The sequence below is a fragment of the Lithobates pipiens genome, unplaced genomic scaffold, assembly GCF_037356315.1.
Source record: "Lithobates pipiens isolate NorthernLeopardFrog02 unplaced genomic scaffold, aLitPip1_a1.2 Scaffold_11, whole genome shotgun sequence".
In the NCBI taxonomy this organism is placed as follows: Eukaryota; Metazoa; Chordata; class Amphibia; order Anura; family Ranidae; genus Lithobates; species Lithobates pipiens.
Genome location: NW_027507696.1, coordinates 781,688 through 799,294, shown reverse-complemented (window position 1 = coordinate 799,294; position 17,607 = coordinate 781,688). Strand labels below are relative to the sequence as shown.

General features: G+C 41.8%; 1 protein-coding gene across 9 annotated transcripts in view; it reads left to right on the top strand.

Moving 5' to 3' along the window:
• The window catches only part of EHMT1 (euchromatic histone lysine methyltransferase 1), a 199,794-nt gene extending 182,420 nt beyond the window's left edge, over positions 1 to 17,374 (top strand). For all 9 annotated transcript variants that reach the window (XM_077467962.1, XM_077467942.1, XM_077467956.1 and 6 more), the window contains 2 exons: positions 9,706 to 9,881; positions 14,267 to 17,374. In XM_077467962.1, coding sequence (XP_077324088.1) covers positions 9,706 to 9,881; positions 14,267 to 14,453 — 363 coding nt within the window. In that variant the 3' untranslated portion in view covers positions 14,454 to 17,374. The remainder of the gene's footprint in view (positions 1 to 9,705; positions 9,882 to 14,266) is intronic.
• The last annotated feature ends 233 nt before the right edge of the window (positions 17,375 to 17,607 follow it).

Genomic DNA, 17,607 nt, shown 5'->3' with positions numbered 1-17,607 from the left:
GTATATTTGACACATTTTCAGGTGTATTAAAGGAGACCACCTTCGAGAGAAAACCAGCCTCTTTTTTTTTTTTTTTTTTTTTTCACCTGAACTTCTGAGTTAAGGAAATCTAACATCTCATGTTCTAGGTTAGTGACTCAAAGTACTGAAGCCAGCGACACGCCAGTCCAGTCACCTGTCATTTTCAGGAGGAGGTCAGCAATGGCAGCCTCCACATTTTTTATGACAAGTCTCCTTTTAATAAAGCTGTCGTGAGCGAGATGTGCACTACTTTCACAAGTCAGACTTTAAAGGTGCTATAATGTCTACCTTCAGGAAAAATGCACATTATTATTACACAGGATTTATATAGCGCCGACAGTTTACGCAGCGCTTTACAACATTGGGGTAGACATTAGAATACAATACAATTCAAGACAAGGGGAATCGGAGGGCCCTGCTCGTTAGCGCTTACAATCTAGGAGGGAGGGTCAAGTTATACAAAAGGGTAATAGCTGTGGGGGATGAGCTAATGGAGACAATAGTGCAGTTGTTAGATGGAGGCAGGATAGGCTTCTCTGAAGAGGAAAGTTTTCAGGGATCGCCTAAAAGTGGATAAATTTGGAGACAGTCTTACAGATTGGGGTAGTGGGTTCCAGAGGATGGGCGAGGCTCGGGAGAAGTCCTGTAGGTGGATATGGGAGGAGATGATGAGGGAGCTAGAGAGCAGGAGGTCTTGGGAGGAACGAAGTGGGCAATTAGTTTGGTATTTTGAGACTAGATCCAGATGGGATATAAAATTGCAAGTTGCAAATTGTACATCCAGATGGGATATAAAATTGCAAGTTTTTTTTACAAATTACATATTATTAAAAGGTGGGTTGATGACCTCTAAAATGATAAAAACACTTAGGCCTGATTCACACTTGTGCAGGTTGCAGTTTGCATATTGCACGTGCATTTTGCGTTTTTTCAATAGACATTTTTAAACCATTGAATTCTACGTAACCAAAAACCAGAAAAAGAAAAAACCCGGCCCTTTCCATAAAATGCACAGATGTGAACTACATCCATAGGAAACCATGTTAAATAGACTGTAGTGTTTTTCTGCAAAACTGAAAACGCACTAAAAAATGCATAGGTGTGAACCAGGCCTTAGTTGAATCTGTCAGCAGCCCCCATACACCTTCCCCAGTATATAACTACATTTATGAACAAATATATTAATCTTTTTCAATGACCTATAGATGGACACAATGTAGGGAGATGTAATGTCCCCAAGCGTTTTGTAAGTTAAAGTGGAAGTAAACCCTTCTATCGTTTTCAGTCAAAGGAAGCTGCCATCTTGGCCTCTAATGATTCTTCAACTGCCATAATGCTGCACATGTGATCAGTTAAGAAACCAGCCATTGGATGGTTTGAAAGTTTGGTGGAGAGCACAACCAATGTGAAAGTCAGCATTTCCGGCATGCCGGGAATGTAAGTGTTTTTTGAAACTCGGTTTACTCCCGCTTTAACCTTCTTCATGCGTTCAAGGGGTGCAGAGGTAGTGTCTATATCGTCCAAGACAAAAAAAAAAAAGATTGCATATATGGTTGAGGACCCACAGAAAACTGACACAAGGGAACGGTGACAAGCCAGACGAGGAGACTCCCTGACGGTCCTGACTATGGGGCCCGGTGGCGACACATAAAGAATACCATAATTTGGTATTACCTCCAATACAGTACTAATGGAATGGAAGGTGGTCACTGCCTGGTTGGGGTGAGGATTGTCTCCATACTTGTGTGCCATCAAAACCCGTGGCATTCTGTCCTGTATTTGAGAAGTGGCTGTCCTGGTGGTTTCCGTCCCTTCAGTACTACAGTGGATATAAAAAGTCTACACACTCCTGGTAAATGTCAGGTTTCTGTGATGTACATTTTATAGGTCACATTAAAAGGTGGAAAAAGTTCAGAAATTATTTCTCTTTTTCTTATTTTACAACTCAGTTGAACAACAAACTGAAAACTTTTTTTTTTTGGGGGGGGCGGGGGGGGGGCGTAAAATTAAAAAACTAAAATAATGTGGTTGCATAAGTGTGCACACCCTCTTATAATTGCTGCTGTAGCTGTGTTCAGAATGAATCGATCACATTTAAGCTGACGTTAAGGTCCTGTTCACACTGAGGCAGCACGACTGCCTCAGGGGACCCGGATGCGACCACTGCGGCGACTTGCTTAACGACTTCTGTATAGAAGTCAATGCAAGTCGCCCTCAAAGTCATACAGGAACCTTTTTCTAAGTCAGAGGGACTTGTGTTGCTCCGATTAGAAAGGTTCCATTGCACAGAACGGGACGCTACTTGGCAGGCGGCTGTCCCCTGACAAGTCGTCCCAGTGTGAACCGACCCTAAATAGGAGTCAGTACACACCTGCCATCATTTAAAGTGCCTCTGATTAACCCCAAGTAACGTTCAGCTGTTCTAGTAGGTCTTTCCTGTATTCTTCATATGCTTGCATTATGGGGCAGAGTGGCAAGACAGAAGCCTTTTCTTACGAAGAAAAATATCCAGTTAAAGCGGGAGTCCGCCGGGAGTGCCCGTTATTTTATTTTATTTTTTTAAAGCCAGCAGCTAAAAATACTGCAGCTGCTGACTTTTAAAATGGTGACACTTACCTGTCCAGCGCGCCCGCGATGTCGGCCCCCAAAGCCGATCTCTCGATCGTCTCTCGGGTGCTGCCGCCGCCATCTTGGGTATGGGAATCAGGAAGTGGAGCCTTTCGGCTTTATTTCCCGGTTCCCTACTGCGCATGCGCGAGTCGCGCTGCGCAATAAGGACGGACCCCGCTGCCTCTGGGATCCGTGTGTTTCCCAGCAGGCAGCGGGGGACTTTCGGAAAGGGGCGTAATCAACGCCCCTTTCCGCAGAGCGCTATCCAGGAAGTGGGTGCAGATACCTGTACTGTACAGGTACCTGCACCCCCCTGAAAGATGCCAATTGTGGCGCCGGAGAGGGGGAGGATTCCAATGAGCGGAAGGTCCACTTTAGGGTGGACCTCCGCTTTAAGGCCAAATCTTGCAAAAACACATCTGAAGTCTCCCAAAAAGCATGTGGGAAAATGTTATTGCCAAAAAGTTCAACCTTGGTTTTATCAGACCATAATTTGAAAAAAAAAAGATATATTTTGGCTTAAAATCAACACTGCACAGCACCAACAAAAACACCATTCCCACAGTGAAGCATAATGGTGGCAGCATCATGCTTTTGGGCTGTTTTTCTTAAGCTGGAACAGGGGCCTTAGTTGAAGGTAAAGGGAATTATGAACGGTTCCAAATACCAGTCAATATTGGCACAAAACCTTCAGGCTTCTGCTAGAAAGCTGAACATAACGACCCAAAGCATACATCAAAATCAACAAAGGAATGAAAGAAAAACAAAAATTAAAGTAGGCCCAGCCAGAGCCAGACCTGAATCCGATTGAAAATCTGTGGGGTTATCTGAAGAGGGCTGTGCACAGGAGATGCCTTCACAATCTGACAGATTTGGAATGTTTTTGCAAAGAACAGTGGGCAAATATTGCCAAGTCAAGAAGTGTCATGATGATAGTCTTTTTGGGTATGAATCTGAGTGCTGTAATTAAACTAATACTTTGTTGAAGCACCTTTTTCATTTAAGGGTGTGCACACTTATGAAAAATAAAATAAAAATATGGTTGCATATTTACTTCCCTTCACCTAAAAGATTTCGGTTCAACTGAGTTGTACAGTTTGTAGGTCACATTAAAGGTGGAAAAAGTTCAGAAATGTATCTGTCCTTTTTTATTTTTATTTTTTATTTATTTTTTTACATCACAGAAACCTGACATTTTAACAGGGGCGTGTAGACTTTTTATATCCACTGTATGTTGTGGAGATACTGAATTATGGGTGGGATGACTTGCAACCTCTCTCTGTGTCGCCCCAGAGTCATGACTGTCGGGGAGTCGTCTTGTCTGGCTGGTCACCGTTCCCTTCTCTGTGTCTGTTCTCTGTGGGTCCTCAACCATACTGTACATGCAAAAAGTTTTATGTCTCCATCTATATGTCATTGGAAAAACTTAAAGGGGTTGTAAACCCTTTTTTAAATAAAAAACACAAACATGTCATTCTTGCCTCCACTGTGCAGATCGTTTGTGGCCCCCGATCATCGTCTTCATAGGATGCATTAAGGTGAAAAAACACGAGGGTTTACAACCCCTATGAACCTATATATTAAAAAAAATAGAACAAACTCCCCCCACAAAAGGGGTTTTTAGGCAGCAAGACAAATGTATGACAGAATAGTAAAAAAATGTTTAATATTTATTGCCATAGAACAATAACAATATGACACATAGGTAAAAACATGAGCTCCACCCAAACAGTTGAAAGGCTCCAAAAGAGCAATCAATAAAGACTGTATAAAAAATACAATAATAACAGTGGATGTGCAGAAACAGACACAACTATTACTGACACTGTGCAACTATAACAACAGTGAAGGTATAGTTCTAACGCGTTTCAACCCACTCAAGGGGTCTTCTTCAGAGAAATGGTCTGTTATAAAACAAAAACATAATAAGTATATACATCAAATGTTAAATAGGATTACCTAATATTTTATTATAATTTACCCGATGATCACACACAAGGGTCGTTCTAAGGGGGAACGCCGCTGAAATTATTTCTCGCTATCTCGTTGGATGTGCATCATCGGGTAAATTATAATAGAATATTAGGTACTCCTATTTAACATTTGATGTATATACTTATTATGTTTTTGTTTTATAACAGACCATTTCTCTGAAGAAGACCCCTTGAGTGGGTTGAAACGCGTTAGGACTATACCTTCACTGTTATAGTTGCACAGTGTCAGTAATAGTCGTGTCTGTTTCTGCACATCCACTGTTGTTGTTGTATTTTTTATACAGTCTTTGATTGCTCTTTTGGAGCCTTTCAACTGTTCGGGTGGAGCTCATGTTTTTACCTATGTGTCATATTGTTATTGTTCTATGGCAATAAATATTAAACATTTTTTTACTATTCTGTCATACATTTATTGTCTTGCTGCCTAAAAACCCCTTTTGTGGGGGAGTTTGTTCTATTTTTTCATATCCGTTTGGGGTGAGCAGCACTCTCCTAGCCCTTCGGGCAGTGTGTTCTTTTTTTAGTGTCATGAACCTATATATTAAACTGTGGAAGGTGTATGGGGTCTGCTGACTATGTGAGATTCATCCAATGCCGCGTAGACGCGACCGGACTTTCCGGCAGGCTAGGTCCGACGGTTTTCCTGATGGACTTTTCGGCGGAGTTCCAACGGACTTAACGGACTTGGCCCCACACGAACGGACTAAGTCCCTTTGAAAGTCCGTTAGTTTTGAACGTGATGTCATAAGACAGGACTAAAAAAGGAAGTTCAATAGCCAGTAGCCAATAGCTGCCCTTGCGTTTGTATTTGGTCCGTTGGACCAGCACACAGACTAACGGTTTTCCCGATAGGTATTGAGTCCGTCAGACAGATTTGAAACATGTTCTATTTCTAGGGCCGTCGTTTTTTTTTTAATGAAAAACAATCGGATTAGACCACGCCCGATTGGATTGTCCGTCGGACTTATTCCGTTGGACCTAGTCTGCCGGAAAGTCCGGTCGCGTGTACGCAGCATTAGAGTGCTCTTATTAAAATGTAGGTTGGTAACCCCCAAAATGATATGATTTTGTAATAAAACTTGGGATTTCAAAGTGCTGGATCACTCGAGAACAAATGAAAACATATACGAAGTTATTCGAGGCGTTCTATAAAGTACACAGAATGTTTAGGAAAGGACCGTTTTTGTTTTCTTTTTGCTATCTCTGTGTACATGTACCATTGTTTTGTAATTATCTATGCATAACAATTTACTTGCTCACATGTGTGGCTTGAAATACTTAATAAACTTTCTTGAAAAAAAACTTGGGATTTTATATCTGTCCTTGATATGTTTTTTTCCTGAGGGTAGACATTATAGTACCTTTAAAGTCCCACCTATCCATTTTTTTTTTTTTTTTTTTGCTATTGTGTAACAATTGGGATGTGCTGCTGAGGTAATCAGTTATACCCATTCTTTGCCTTTGTGCTTTCATAAGTCGTTAACACAAATTCAATCCAATTCTTTGACAGCGCAGAAAAAAGCTGAAAGGAGAATAAAGGATAAGTTCACCTTTTAACAAAAAATAAATGCACATTTTTTTTTGCAGGTAAAAAACTGAAGAGGATGGATCCCATGAAGCAGCACATCAATGTAGACCCACTAGTATAGGAATAAATGTCTCAGCCTGGGCTCCCGCCAGGCCAGGCTTCCAATGCGTTTCACTCTGCCCTCACTTGGAGCTTAAAGCGGGATTCCACCCTAAAGTGGAACCTCCGCTGATCGGAACCCCCCCCCCCCCTCCGGTGTCACAATTGACACCTTTCAGGGGGGAGGGGGGTGGAGATACCTGTCAAAGACAGGTATTTTCACCCACTTCCGGGCATAGACTCCCACGGGAGTCTACGCCATTTCCTACCCTGCCGCGCTGTCTGCTGGGACACACACGGGTCCCAGTGACAGCGCGGAGATCTCCTATTGCGCGGCTCGCGCATGCGCAGTAGGGAACCGGGAAGTGAAGCCGATTCGCTTCACTTCCTGATTCCCTCACCTCGAATGGCGGCGGCAGCAGCCGAGGCCCGATCAGCCTCGGCTGCCGGCATCGCTGGAACCCGGGACAGGTGAGTGTCCATTTATTAAAAGTCAGCAGCTGTAGTATTTATAGCTGCTGGCTTTTAATATTTTTTTTTGGGCGGAATCCCTCTTTAATCATGGAGATCCAAAACAAAAAAATTGTAAATGCAAATTTTTAAATTATTTTTGGAGTCTGTAAAGCATTGCCCAGCGATCAGCAGATCTCTGGTACCATGCAGGAATCCTGCAGACCCGTCAGTTTTTTTTTGTTTGCTCGTACCTGGTACGGGAAAGCAGATACTGACAGGAAGCAGGAAGAATTGATGAACTACCACAGAGCTCAACAGTGCCATGGCAGTTCATTGAGAACTACAAGCTGTCAAGACTTGTAGTTTTACCATCCGCAGAGCACTGTGAATGAATGATGTGGGCAGAGCCCCGCAGGGCCACATTTCAAAGAGTGTCAGTGGGCGCCTGTAGAAGATGCCCCACCTGCTGTGACTGGGGGGGCTGCAGTTGCTGGAACATGTTACATGTTCTTCCATTCGTATTTAGGGTAAAACATGTAACATGTTCCAAAAAAGGTGAACTTGTCTTTTAAACAGAGAAAATAATAAATGTAAAGGAAAAAAAAAAATCTGATTATATTTCACTTTTGATTTTGCTTTGCGAGTCCTGTTGAACCTGAATTTACTGTGTTTCTATGTAGGTTTGTATCTGTTCTAAAAAAAATATATATATATATATAAAATAGAGATGAGTAAATTATTTAGAAGTGTTTTGATGTCTTCAGCTGCCTTACAATATAAATCATCACGGATATTGGGGTGTTAACAGTGATTCATTCAGGCCTGGCGTCTGGCATTAGCACAGCATTCTGGGTTAAGAGCAGCAGCCAGCGTTACCAGCACCACTAAAGTAATTTAAGGCCATGTGATTTCCAGCACTGCTCCTTCCTGTTACTGATAATGTGATTAATCTTGTAAGGCCTATAAAGAAAGTTTTTACCACTTACACTGTCAAGAGCCCATTCCTGGAGTGCTACATAACTCGGAAGATGTTCATTCCCTTTTTCTACATCCCTCGCAAGGATGCTCCCCGGGGGTCTTTTAAAAAAGAACAGTACATTGTTTAGATTGAAGCTAAAAAAAATATAAGCTTTATCTCAGAAGTAAAAAAAAAAAAAATATAAAAAGTTTTGGTAAATTTTCCTATCTCAAAGGTCGAATGTACAGCAATATTAGGTTTCAATTAAGGTCATTCTGGGGCCAGTGTGCTTTGTGATGTCAGCGCATGGCAAACGCATCACAGATATGTCAGATTGCTTTTAAATTCCCCATTTTACATTAACCCTAAATTTCATATACATGTGAAAGAATTTAAAATGTTACTATTTGCGTGCGACTAAGCCTCCTCGGTATGGTATCTCTGTCAATAGTGGGGACAGGCACAGCACTCCTTCCACTGATTAGGAATATGACAGTTTTTACTGCTGACTTGATCTTTGTGGGTCTAGGTCAGTGATGGTGAACCTTGGCACCCCAAATGTTTTGGAACTACATTTCCCATGATGCTCAACTACACCGCAGAGTGCATGAGCATCATGGGAAATGTAGTTCCAAAACATCTGGGTTGTCAAGGTTCACCATCACTGGTCTAGGATCAAGAGTTGTCTTCCACAGTCTGACTTCACTACATCACCTGACTTGATTGGCTGCAAGCTTGTTGCTGGCCAGGGGCTTCCTAGGTAGAGTAGCAAGGATTAGGATGACAGGCCCAATCTCTTAGGTTCTTTGTAGTGTGGGACAGGGACAGACACATAGCAATTCTAAGCCCTTGTACACACGATCTGAGATTCTGACGGAATGTGTCCGATCGGAGCGTTTTGTCGGATATTCCGACTGTGTGTGGTCTGCATCGGACTGTTTCCGTCGGAATATCCGTCGGACCAAATTTTCCAACTTGCCGGAAATATTTTCCGACAAAATGCTCCTATCGGACATACTCCAATCATGTGTAGAGCATTTTCATCGGACCAAGTGCCACACATGCTCAGATCAAATTCCTACATCAAAGCTATTGGCTACTAGCCTGAACGTAGTCCCATCGTAACGAAATTACGTCATCACGTTCTGAAAGATCTGATTTTTCGACAAATTTGTCCGACCGTGTGTATGCAACAGTTTCGGACAAGATCCGTCGGACAAAATCTGACGGATTTGGTTGTCGGAATCTCCGACCCGTGTGTACAAGGGCTAAGTGTCTGGTTTTAGGAGGAACTTTGACTTTACAGTCCCAAGGTCCCCTTTTCACATTTACTGCTTGTAACTTAGGCTGGATACACACGGATCAAAATTCAGCTGGTTCATCAGGAACCCTGTGTGTAGCCCTCTCGATTAGACAGAAGCTGATCACTAGATCAGCTTCTATCAAACAGGACTGCTGGAAACCCCCTTTTTGATCAGTGGCTTACAACAACCAATCGGCTGCAGCCCTGATCAGTGTATTCTGACGGCAGAGAGTCCCAGCTGTCAAAATAAAGTGTCCTAGCAGAGAGATTCCTGCGTCCACCTAATTTGTGTGGATGCAGAAATGTTGGTTTTTTTGTTCGTTCAGCCTACTGGCAGAATGAAAAAAAGAAAAAAAACTGCGTGTACCCAGCTTTAATTGTACCTTAATTTGATTTTAACTTTCTCATTGATCGCTCAGCTCACAGTAGCTTCTGGAGAGGCTATGCATGCATGGGTAGTGTGTATTTTTTTTTTCCTCAGCCCTGACCTCATATTGCCAAGTTAATGTTGATATCTAAATGGAATGTATGGGTAGCTGTCCATGGGGTCTTACCTCTGCTTCCTGGCAGATATCTAAACTCTATATCCCTTCAAGATCACTTCCCTCAGTGCTTGAAATAATGGACAGTCAGATGTAATCATGGATTTTGTTATCCCTAGCAGAATCACACAGAATCTTTTGCTTACTAAATGTGGCCTTACACTTGGAATTCTAATTGAATTAATATTTTATTACAGGACGGTGAGGTCTACTGTATCGATGCTCGATTTTATGGAAACATTAGTCGCTTCATCAACCATCTCTGTGAACCCAACCTTCTTCCTGTCCGCGTATTCATGTCCCACCAAGACCTGCGTTTCCCGCGGATCGCCTTGTTCAGCAGTCGACAGATCTGTTCCGGAGAGGAGATTGGGTGAGTACCTTGTGAGACCTGGCCTCATAAAATCAAGTTTCTCAAATACTGAGCAAGAGCTGGCAACATATTTGCATTCTAAATAAACCCATTTTAGTACCTAGCGTCAGAGATGGAGGCCAGTTGTCTGTCGCACCTAACTCTCCCACACCCTAAAGTACCCTCGCTGCCATGGCAGTCAGCAGACATGACGGAGCCTGTAGCGTTAACTGGCCATACACTGTTAGATCTCTCTTAAATCAATAGAATCTCTGCTGCCAGCTACTCTATTCATGCAGCTGCAGCACCCACAGCTGACTAAGTACCCAAGCAGTAACTACATCTGATAGACTGAGCCAAGTGAAAACAGTGACTGCATCCTGTTTTTAAAAGGATACTGTTGAGCCGTGAGGTGCTGTCAAGGCCACCCACAGCTTGAAACCCAGCCAAAGGAACCGGAATCGGGCAAAATTCAAGATGTATATGGCAAGCTTAAGCTTGAAATGAGGCTTCCAGTGTTTAATACAGTGAGAGGGAAAAAAGTATTCGATCCCCTGCTGTTTTTTGTATGTTTTCCCACTGACAAATGATCAGTCTATAATTTTAATGGTCGGTTTATTTTAACAGTGAGAGACAGAATAATAAAAAAATAAAAAAATCCAGAAAACGCATTTCAAAAAAGTTATAAATTGATTTGCATTTTAATGAGTGAAATAAGTGACCCCTTCGCAAAACATAACTTAGTACTTGGTGGCAAAACCCTTCTTGGCAGTCAGAAGTCAGACGTTTCTTGTAGTTGGCCACCAGGTTTGCACACACCTCGGGAGGGATTTTGTCCCGCTCCTCTTTGCAGATCCTCTCCAAGTCATTAAGGATTCGAGGCTGACGTCGGCTCCCTCCACGTATTTTATATGGGATTAAGGTCTGGAGACTGGCTAGGCCACTCCAGGACCTTAATATGCTTCTTCTTGAGTCACTCCTTTGTTGCCTTGGCTGTATTTTGTGGCATTGTCATGCTGGAATACCCATGCACGACCCATTTTCAATGCCCTGGCTGATGGAAGGAGGTTCTCATCCAAGATTTGACAATATATGGGCCCCGCCCATCGTCCTTTTGATGCGGTGAAGTTGTCCTGTCCCCTTAGCAGAAAAAAAACGCCTCCAAAGCATAACGTTTCCACCTCCATGTTTTAATGGTGGGGGATGGTGTTTTTGGGGTCATAGGCAGCATTCCTCCTCCTCCTCCAAACAAAGCTCTTTGGAATCGACTCAACTCACTGTATTTTGGTCTCATCTGACTACAACACTTTCACCCAGTTCTCCTCTGAATCATTCAGATGTTTATTAGCAAACTTCAAACGGGCCATTACATGTGCTTTCTTGAGCAGGGTGACCTTGTGGGCGCTGCAGGATTTTAGTCCTTCACTGCGTAGTGTGTTACCAATTGTTTTCTTTATGACTATGGTCCCAGCTGCCTTTTGTACGGGTAACAAGCTGAGATTAGGATCACTTTCTTTACGAGAGTGCTCCTAATCTCAGCTCATTACCTGTATAAGACACCTGGGAGCCAGAAATCTTGCTGATTGATACCGGATCAAATCCTTTTAAATCGATTTGCATTTGTGAAATACGTGAAATAACGCTGGATTTTTTTTTTGTTCTTTCTCTCACTGTTAAAATAAACCCATTAAAATTATAGACTGAACAATTCTTTTTTTTTTTTTTTTTTTTCCCTCACTGTAAAACGTTCACTAGTGCAAGAACAAATACTTCATCTACATTCCATACTACTTCTACATTCTCCAGCCTGTTCTGACCAGCATTTTGTTTGCTCTTTTTTTCCCCTTCCTACCTTATCTAGAAGTGCTTCTTTTGGTGACTATAAACCGCAACAATGACTACTTGTTTGTTCTCTAGCCAGACTTCTCCTTATGTCCTGTCCTGGTCACATTGGTTGCTGGGAGGGAAAACCTCTGCATCCAGGGCACAAATCGTAAAAAAAAATAAAAAAAATAAAAATAAAGAATCAGCAACTCTTGATTGAAAACTAGAGGTAAGAAAGGTTTTGTCATGGCATCCCACCCTTACATGAAAAAGAACAGCAGGCTAATGAATTGCATTATATTCTCTCTTTGTAGAGATTTGCAGGGCTAGGAAGCAAGATAGCTCACAAACTTTGTCACCAGAGATCTCTAGATGTAAAGACCTCTGTAAGCAGCCAGAATTGGTTATTAGCCCCCATAACCAGCCAGATGCAGAACAGTTCTGGATTGCAGAATTTCCCCCGAAGATCTCTGGATTGGGGGCACAGTATTATTAATGAATAAAATTAAAATAACTCCAGGATGAAAGTAAGTTTATTGTCATTCATAAGTACCAAAGCAGTCTGAGTCCTTAGTCCATTAAAAAAAAAAAAAAAAAAGCCAACGCCTAATAATTCGCTAATGTGGATCTCTCATCACACTAAAGCAGTGTTTCTCAATTCCAGTCCTCATGGCCCACTAACAGGTCATGTTTTCAGGCTTTCCATTATTTTGCACAGGTGATTTGATCAGTTTCACTGCCTTAGTAATTACCCCAGCTGTTTCATCTGAGGGAAATCCTGAAAACATGACCTGTTAGTGGGCCATGAGGACTGGAATTGAGAAACACTGCACTAAAGTGTGCCCCATGTTAGCGCACCAATCCTCCGGGCACACAGGAAGGAAAATGTAATTATGAATCCAAAAGTGTGCTGCCACTAGTGACTTCATGAAACATCCAAGCTTTTATCAAATCTCATTAAAACAGAGAGGGCTCTGGCAGCCGTATTTAAACACATTGGGGGTGCCGTTAGATGGCGGATGGTACAGATCTGTTACAATCTATCCTCAAAGCAGAAGCTCAAACTCAAAGAAGTTCCATGTGCTGACAAACTTTTGTTGCCTTGGCTTTGTGAACAGAAAAAAGTGTACAAGACTTGGAGCTTTGCCCACTCACAAAGGGAAAAAAATTTAAGTGGTTCTGCACCTAAAAAAATATTAAAAGCCAGCAGCTACTAATATTGCAGCTGCTGACTTTTAATAAATGGACACTTATCTGTCCCAGGGTCCCGCGATGTCGGCGGCAGATGACGAGCGATTGCTCGTCTCTCTGCTGCCCCCGCCGCCATCCTCTGTCAGGGAATCGGGAAGTGAAGCATTGCGGCTTCACTGCCCGGTTCCCTACTGCGCATGCGCGAGTCGACCTGCATGTCTCTTCTGGTCCCCGCTGTGTCCTGGGAACTGTGTTTCCCAGAACACAACGGGGGGGCGGGGCATCTGCAGGGGTCTGCGGCGGTCTGTCCCGGAAGTGGGTGCAGTTATCTGGATTATCCAGGTAACTGCACCCCCCTCCCCCCTGAAAGGTGCTGATTGTGGCACTGGAGGGGGGGAGGGATCAGATTAGCGGAACTTCCCCTTTTGGGTGGAGAACCGCTTTAAAAAAAAAAAAAAGGTGCTAGTGGGTAAAAAGTGCCTTAGCCAGAAAAGCATACAACACTTCAGGTAGTGACAGAGCTTGCCCACCTCCCTCCTGCTTTGGACAAATTCCTATTGGCCACAAGGCAGCCATCCAGAGTGATGAACTGATAAGAATATGAGGCTGGAAGGGGTGTAGGCTTGCTTCCTCTTGGCTGTAGCAGTAGGAAATGAGATGTACTGAAGGTTTGTTTAACATTAAGGCCTCATGCACACGGACGTTTTTACAGACGCTTTTTTTTTTAAACTTTTTTTGCAGCTTAAAAACGCCTGTCCATGTTAGTCTATGGCTTCATGCCCACCTAGGCATTTTTGAGCTGCAAATGGCATAGGTGTTTTTAAGCTGTAAAAAAAAAAAAAAAAAAAAAACCCAGGACCAGTGCGTTCCGTGGCACGGAGCTAGAGCTGTAAAAACGCGAATCGCGGAAAAACGTGCATAAACACATAACATTTTCTTTGTTTTCTGTGGCATTGTGGGAAATTTGGGAGTGCTATAGCCAAGAAATGTTTCTTTAAAAAAAATGCTACTTAACGCTAACGTGCAAAAACGCCAATGCAAAACGTGGTAAAAATCGAGTTTTTTTTTTTAACGCCGATTTTTCCAGGTGTCAGAGCTAGCTTTGCAGCCAGTTTTTTTTAAAACGTCCGTGTGCATGAGCACTTAGCTGCGTGGAGGTTATGCCTGTTTTTTTTGTTTCCATTTATTTATTTTTGTTAAGTCTATACGGTTTTTAGTAAAAAAATATTTATGTGAAGCCAAAGAAATTATTTTTATGAATTTTTCAATGCAACCACTATCCAATCGCATTCTCACACATATTTAAGTCTATAAACTTTAGAATTTCTGCTATTTTTTTTTTTATTTTTTTTTTTTACTGATCTTTTATTTATTTTTTTCCCTTTCTGCAGGTTTGATTATGGTGACCGTTTTTGGGACATTAAAGGCAAACTGTTCAGCTGCCGCTGTGGTTCTCCCAAATGCAAACACCCTCTGCTGAAACCTACCCCACCATGCCAGCCTGCCACCCCAGCTGAGGCACCACAAGAAAATGGGCTGCCTGACACCAGCTCCTCTGGCCTGCTCAGCCACTCTTGAAAAAAAAATGTGGACCTATTCCTTTTTTTAATTTTACTTATTTTGTTTTTTGCCAAGTTTAATATAGCGCTAAAAATCTGGATCCTGGGTCTCTGACAGGCAGGGGGTTATTTAAAGTGCATGTCTTCTGGCCCAATTTTTTTTTCTTTACTAGGTGGAGAAGGATTAGAACCCTTTTTTTTTTTTTTTTTTTCACTATTTGTGTGTTTGTTGCACAAGTACACCAGATAGCAGTTAAACGTGAGGCTGAGGTTCTAGCCCTTCTTTGCTAAAATGGGAAAAAGGAAAAAAGTTTTGGCTGGATACATACACTTGAAATCATCTGTTCTTTTTACAGTCTTTTGTAACGGGGGGGGGGGGGGGCTTAACAACACTAACAGAGATGCTTCCTAGAATCCATTATATCTTTTCTGATTTAAAGCCGCTACAAATTGTGGTGAATCTTTCTCCTGCCTCAGAGACCCAAAGCACAGCTCTTTGGGTGTGAAGGAGTGAACAGGCAAAAGTATTTCCTCCCCTCCAGGGGGAGCAACTGTATTAATTCGCTCTCGTCACTCACACACAGTTCAAGCAAACAGTTATTGCATTAATGTTCCCTGTGTTCAGAGTGTACCACCACAAAAGCAGAGACTGACCAGTAAGAGACATTTTGCATCCCAGACAGCTCTACTCTTATCCATAAAGGAATCTACTGTCAGGCTAAGTATACCTGGGCAACCCACAGGGACGCTTGGCTCGTTCCAGATCAAAAGAGTGGGTAAATATATACAGGGGGCTTCTTTTTCGTGCTTGGGCCATTACTACCCAAAGCATGTGATTGCCTTGCTTTGAAGAACAACATCACTGGAGATCTTCAGCTTATTTATACCTAGCATAAGAGGTGTTAGAATAATCCCTCTAGCTGGTGTCTTAGTGTAGATAAGGCGAGAAAAGTCTTTTTTTTTTTTCTTGACCCTCATTAATTTGGAATTTTAAAATATTTATTTAATTTTTAGCCATTTGTAGATGCCCTGTATCTTTTAACAGCCCAGGGACTCTTCCAGGCACAGTGAAATCTTGCAACCCCACCAAAGTCATGAAACTGAAAGCCAAAATTAAGTGGGAATTAAGTCAAATCATTTTAAATAAAGAGCTTGAGTTAGTTTATTTCCACTTCCAAAAATAGGAAGAAACACTCTTCGTAGCGCCAGGTTTTTTTTTTTTTTTTTTTTTTTTTTTGCCACCTTGAAGATGTGCGGACTGCTCTTCATATCATTTCTCCATGATGTCATTGCAGGTTTGCATCAAAATGCAATATTTAGATGTCAACTCTCAGTCCCAAACCCCCTGGGTGCCATGAATAGGCAGGTGCCACTTTTGGAATTGTGTTCGACTTCAAAGACTTCCCCCTTTCTATCCAAAGATTACATTTATTTGGCTGGAGTTGGGGTTTAAAGCACATTGTCAGCAACCCCCCCAAAAGTTCCTCGGCTCAGCTGGCAGCAGGAGTGGTAGGTTACCTTGTTAAGAGGACAGCATGATGGCTCTTCCAGGCCTAAAGCCCCCCTTTTTGATGAATGGTAACGAAAATTGTAACATAAGTGGTAGATTTGCTTCAAACTGGGCAGATGGTAAAAAAAAAAAAAAAATCAAAGTGTTTTCTAAAGCTGGTCTCTTTGTCATAGACCCCGTTCACCTCATAGCCAGTGAGATGGTCCCTGCGGTAGTGGAGCAGGAATGGCACAGGAAACACACAGTTGCCTTTTTATTTGCATTGATTGGTTGACCACCAACAAAATGCCACAGGTTGGTCACATTATACAGAAATTGAGGTTTCTCTGGCTTAATGTACCTGTAATGCCTTGCTGAGGACAGGCTGCTGCCAACTAAACAACCAGATGGGAAGGTTTCTGCTAACCAACCTGAATTCACAAACAATTAGCATATAAAAGACCCCATTCCCTGCAAATTGGTGTCTACAGTTAGATCAAACAATCAGCAACCTCTTTAAAACAATGTTTGCAAATTTCACAGGAAAAGCAACAGTTTAATATTCAAAAAAAAAAAAGAAAAAATAATTTGACTTGTTTGAGAATAATTCAGGACACCTGTAATTAAAGCATCTTCAAACATAGTTGTCTGTGAAGATATTTTTTTTTGTCTCTTAATGGTCTCCTCATGAAAACTGTGGTCACACCCTACTCTTTTTGTTAGGTGGATCAGTATCATGAATTTTTTTTTTATTTTTTTAAATAAACCACTTATGTGCAAAATGTTGACCTTTTGAGGCCACCCTGCCAAGCTGGAACTTACCCATTGCAGTTTCCATGGACCTGCCACTGCCCGTCAGTTGGAAAAAGACTTCAACCAATGGCCAACTGGACATGTGTTTTCAATGTTATCCATAGATGAATTCCTACAGAATCTTTTTACAGCAAAAAGTTTTGACAGTAACAGAGGAAAATAAAAAAGGTGCTGAAACAACTGATTTATATACTGGACAGATTATTGTACCATAAAATATCTGATTTTAGGTTGAACTACCAGAAGAAAAACCTTTTTTCTTTTTCTTTTCTTTTCTTTTTTTTTTTTTTTTTAAGAAAGACAAATCGTTCTAGTACTATAGTGTGAATATATATTTTTTTTGTATTTTATTTGTTTTATTTCCTCGGTTTCGTTTTCCGGTTATTTTAAAAATAAAAAGGCTGCCATTTTTCCAGTGGATTTTAATTTGTCATTTTTTTTATTTTGTCTTTGGTGCAGCCACTGTTGTGGTTTTTTTTTGTTTTTTTTGTCCGTCTTTTATTTTTATTCCCCCCCCCCCCTCCCCCTCCATCCTCTATTCCTCCTCCTTCCCTCAATGCCCTTGGACCATTGCTAGTCTTCACCCTTGATTTCCTGTTTTTGTTTTTGGAAAAACAATAAAAAATGCTTTGAACCTTTGTGTTGCTGTTTTATCTCTTTAAAGTTTGTTGAAAGGGGAATGTGTTACTTCTTCTCGTCCTAATGTTGCTTTAAAGGCAACCGCACAGCCTTACCATACATATATGGTAGATAGTAAACTAATGTGCAAATTCTATCACATTTTGTAGAGAGGTGGGCTGAAGCCTGTCAATATCTTGTTTAACCACTTCAGCCCGAGAAGATTTTACCCCCTTCCTGACCAGAGCACTTT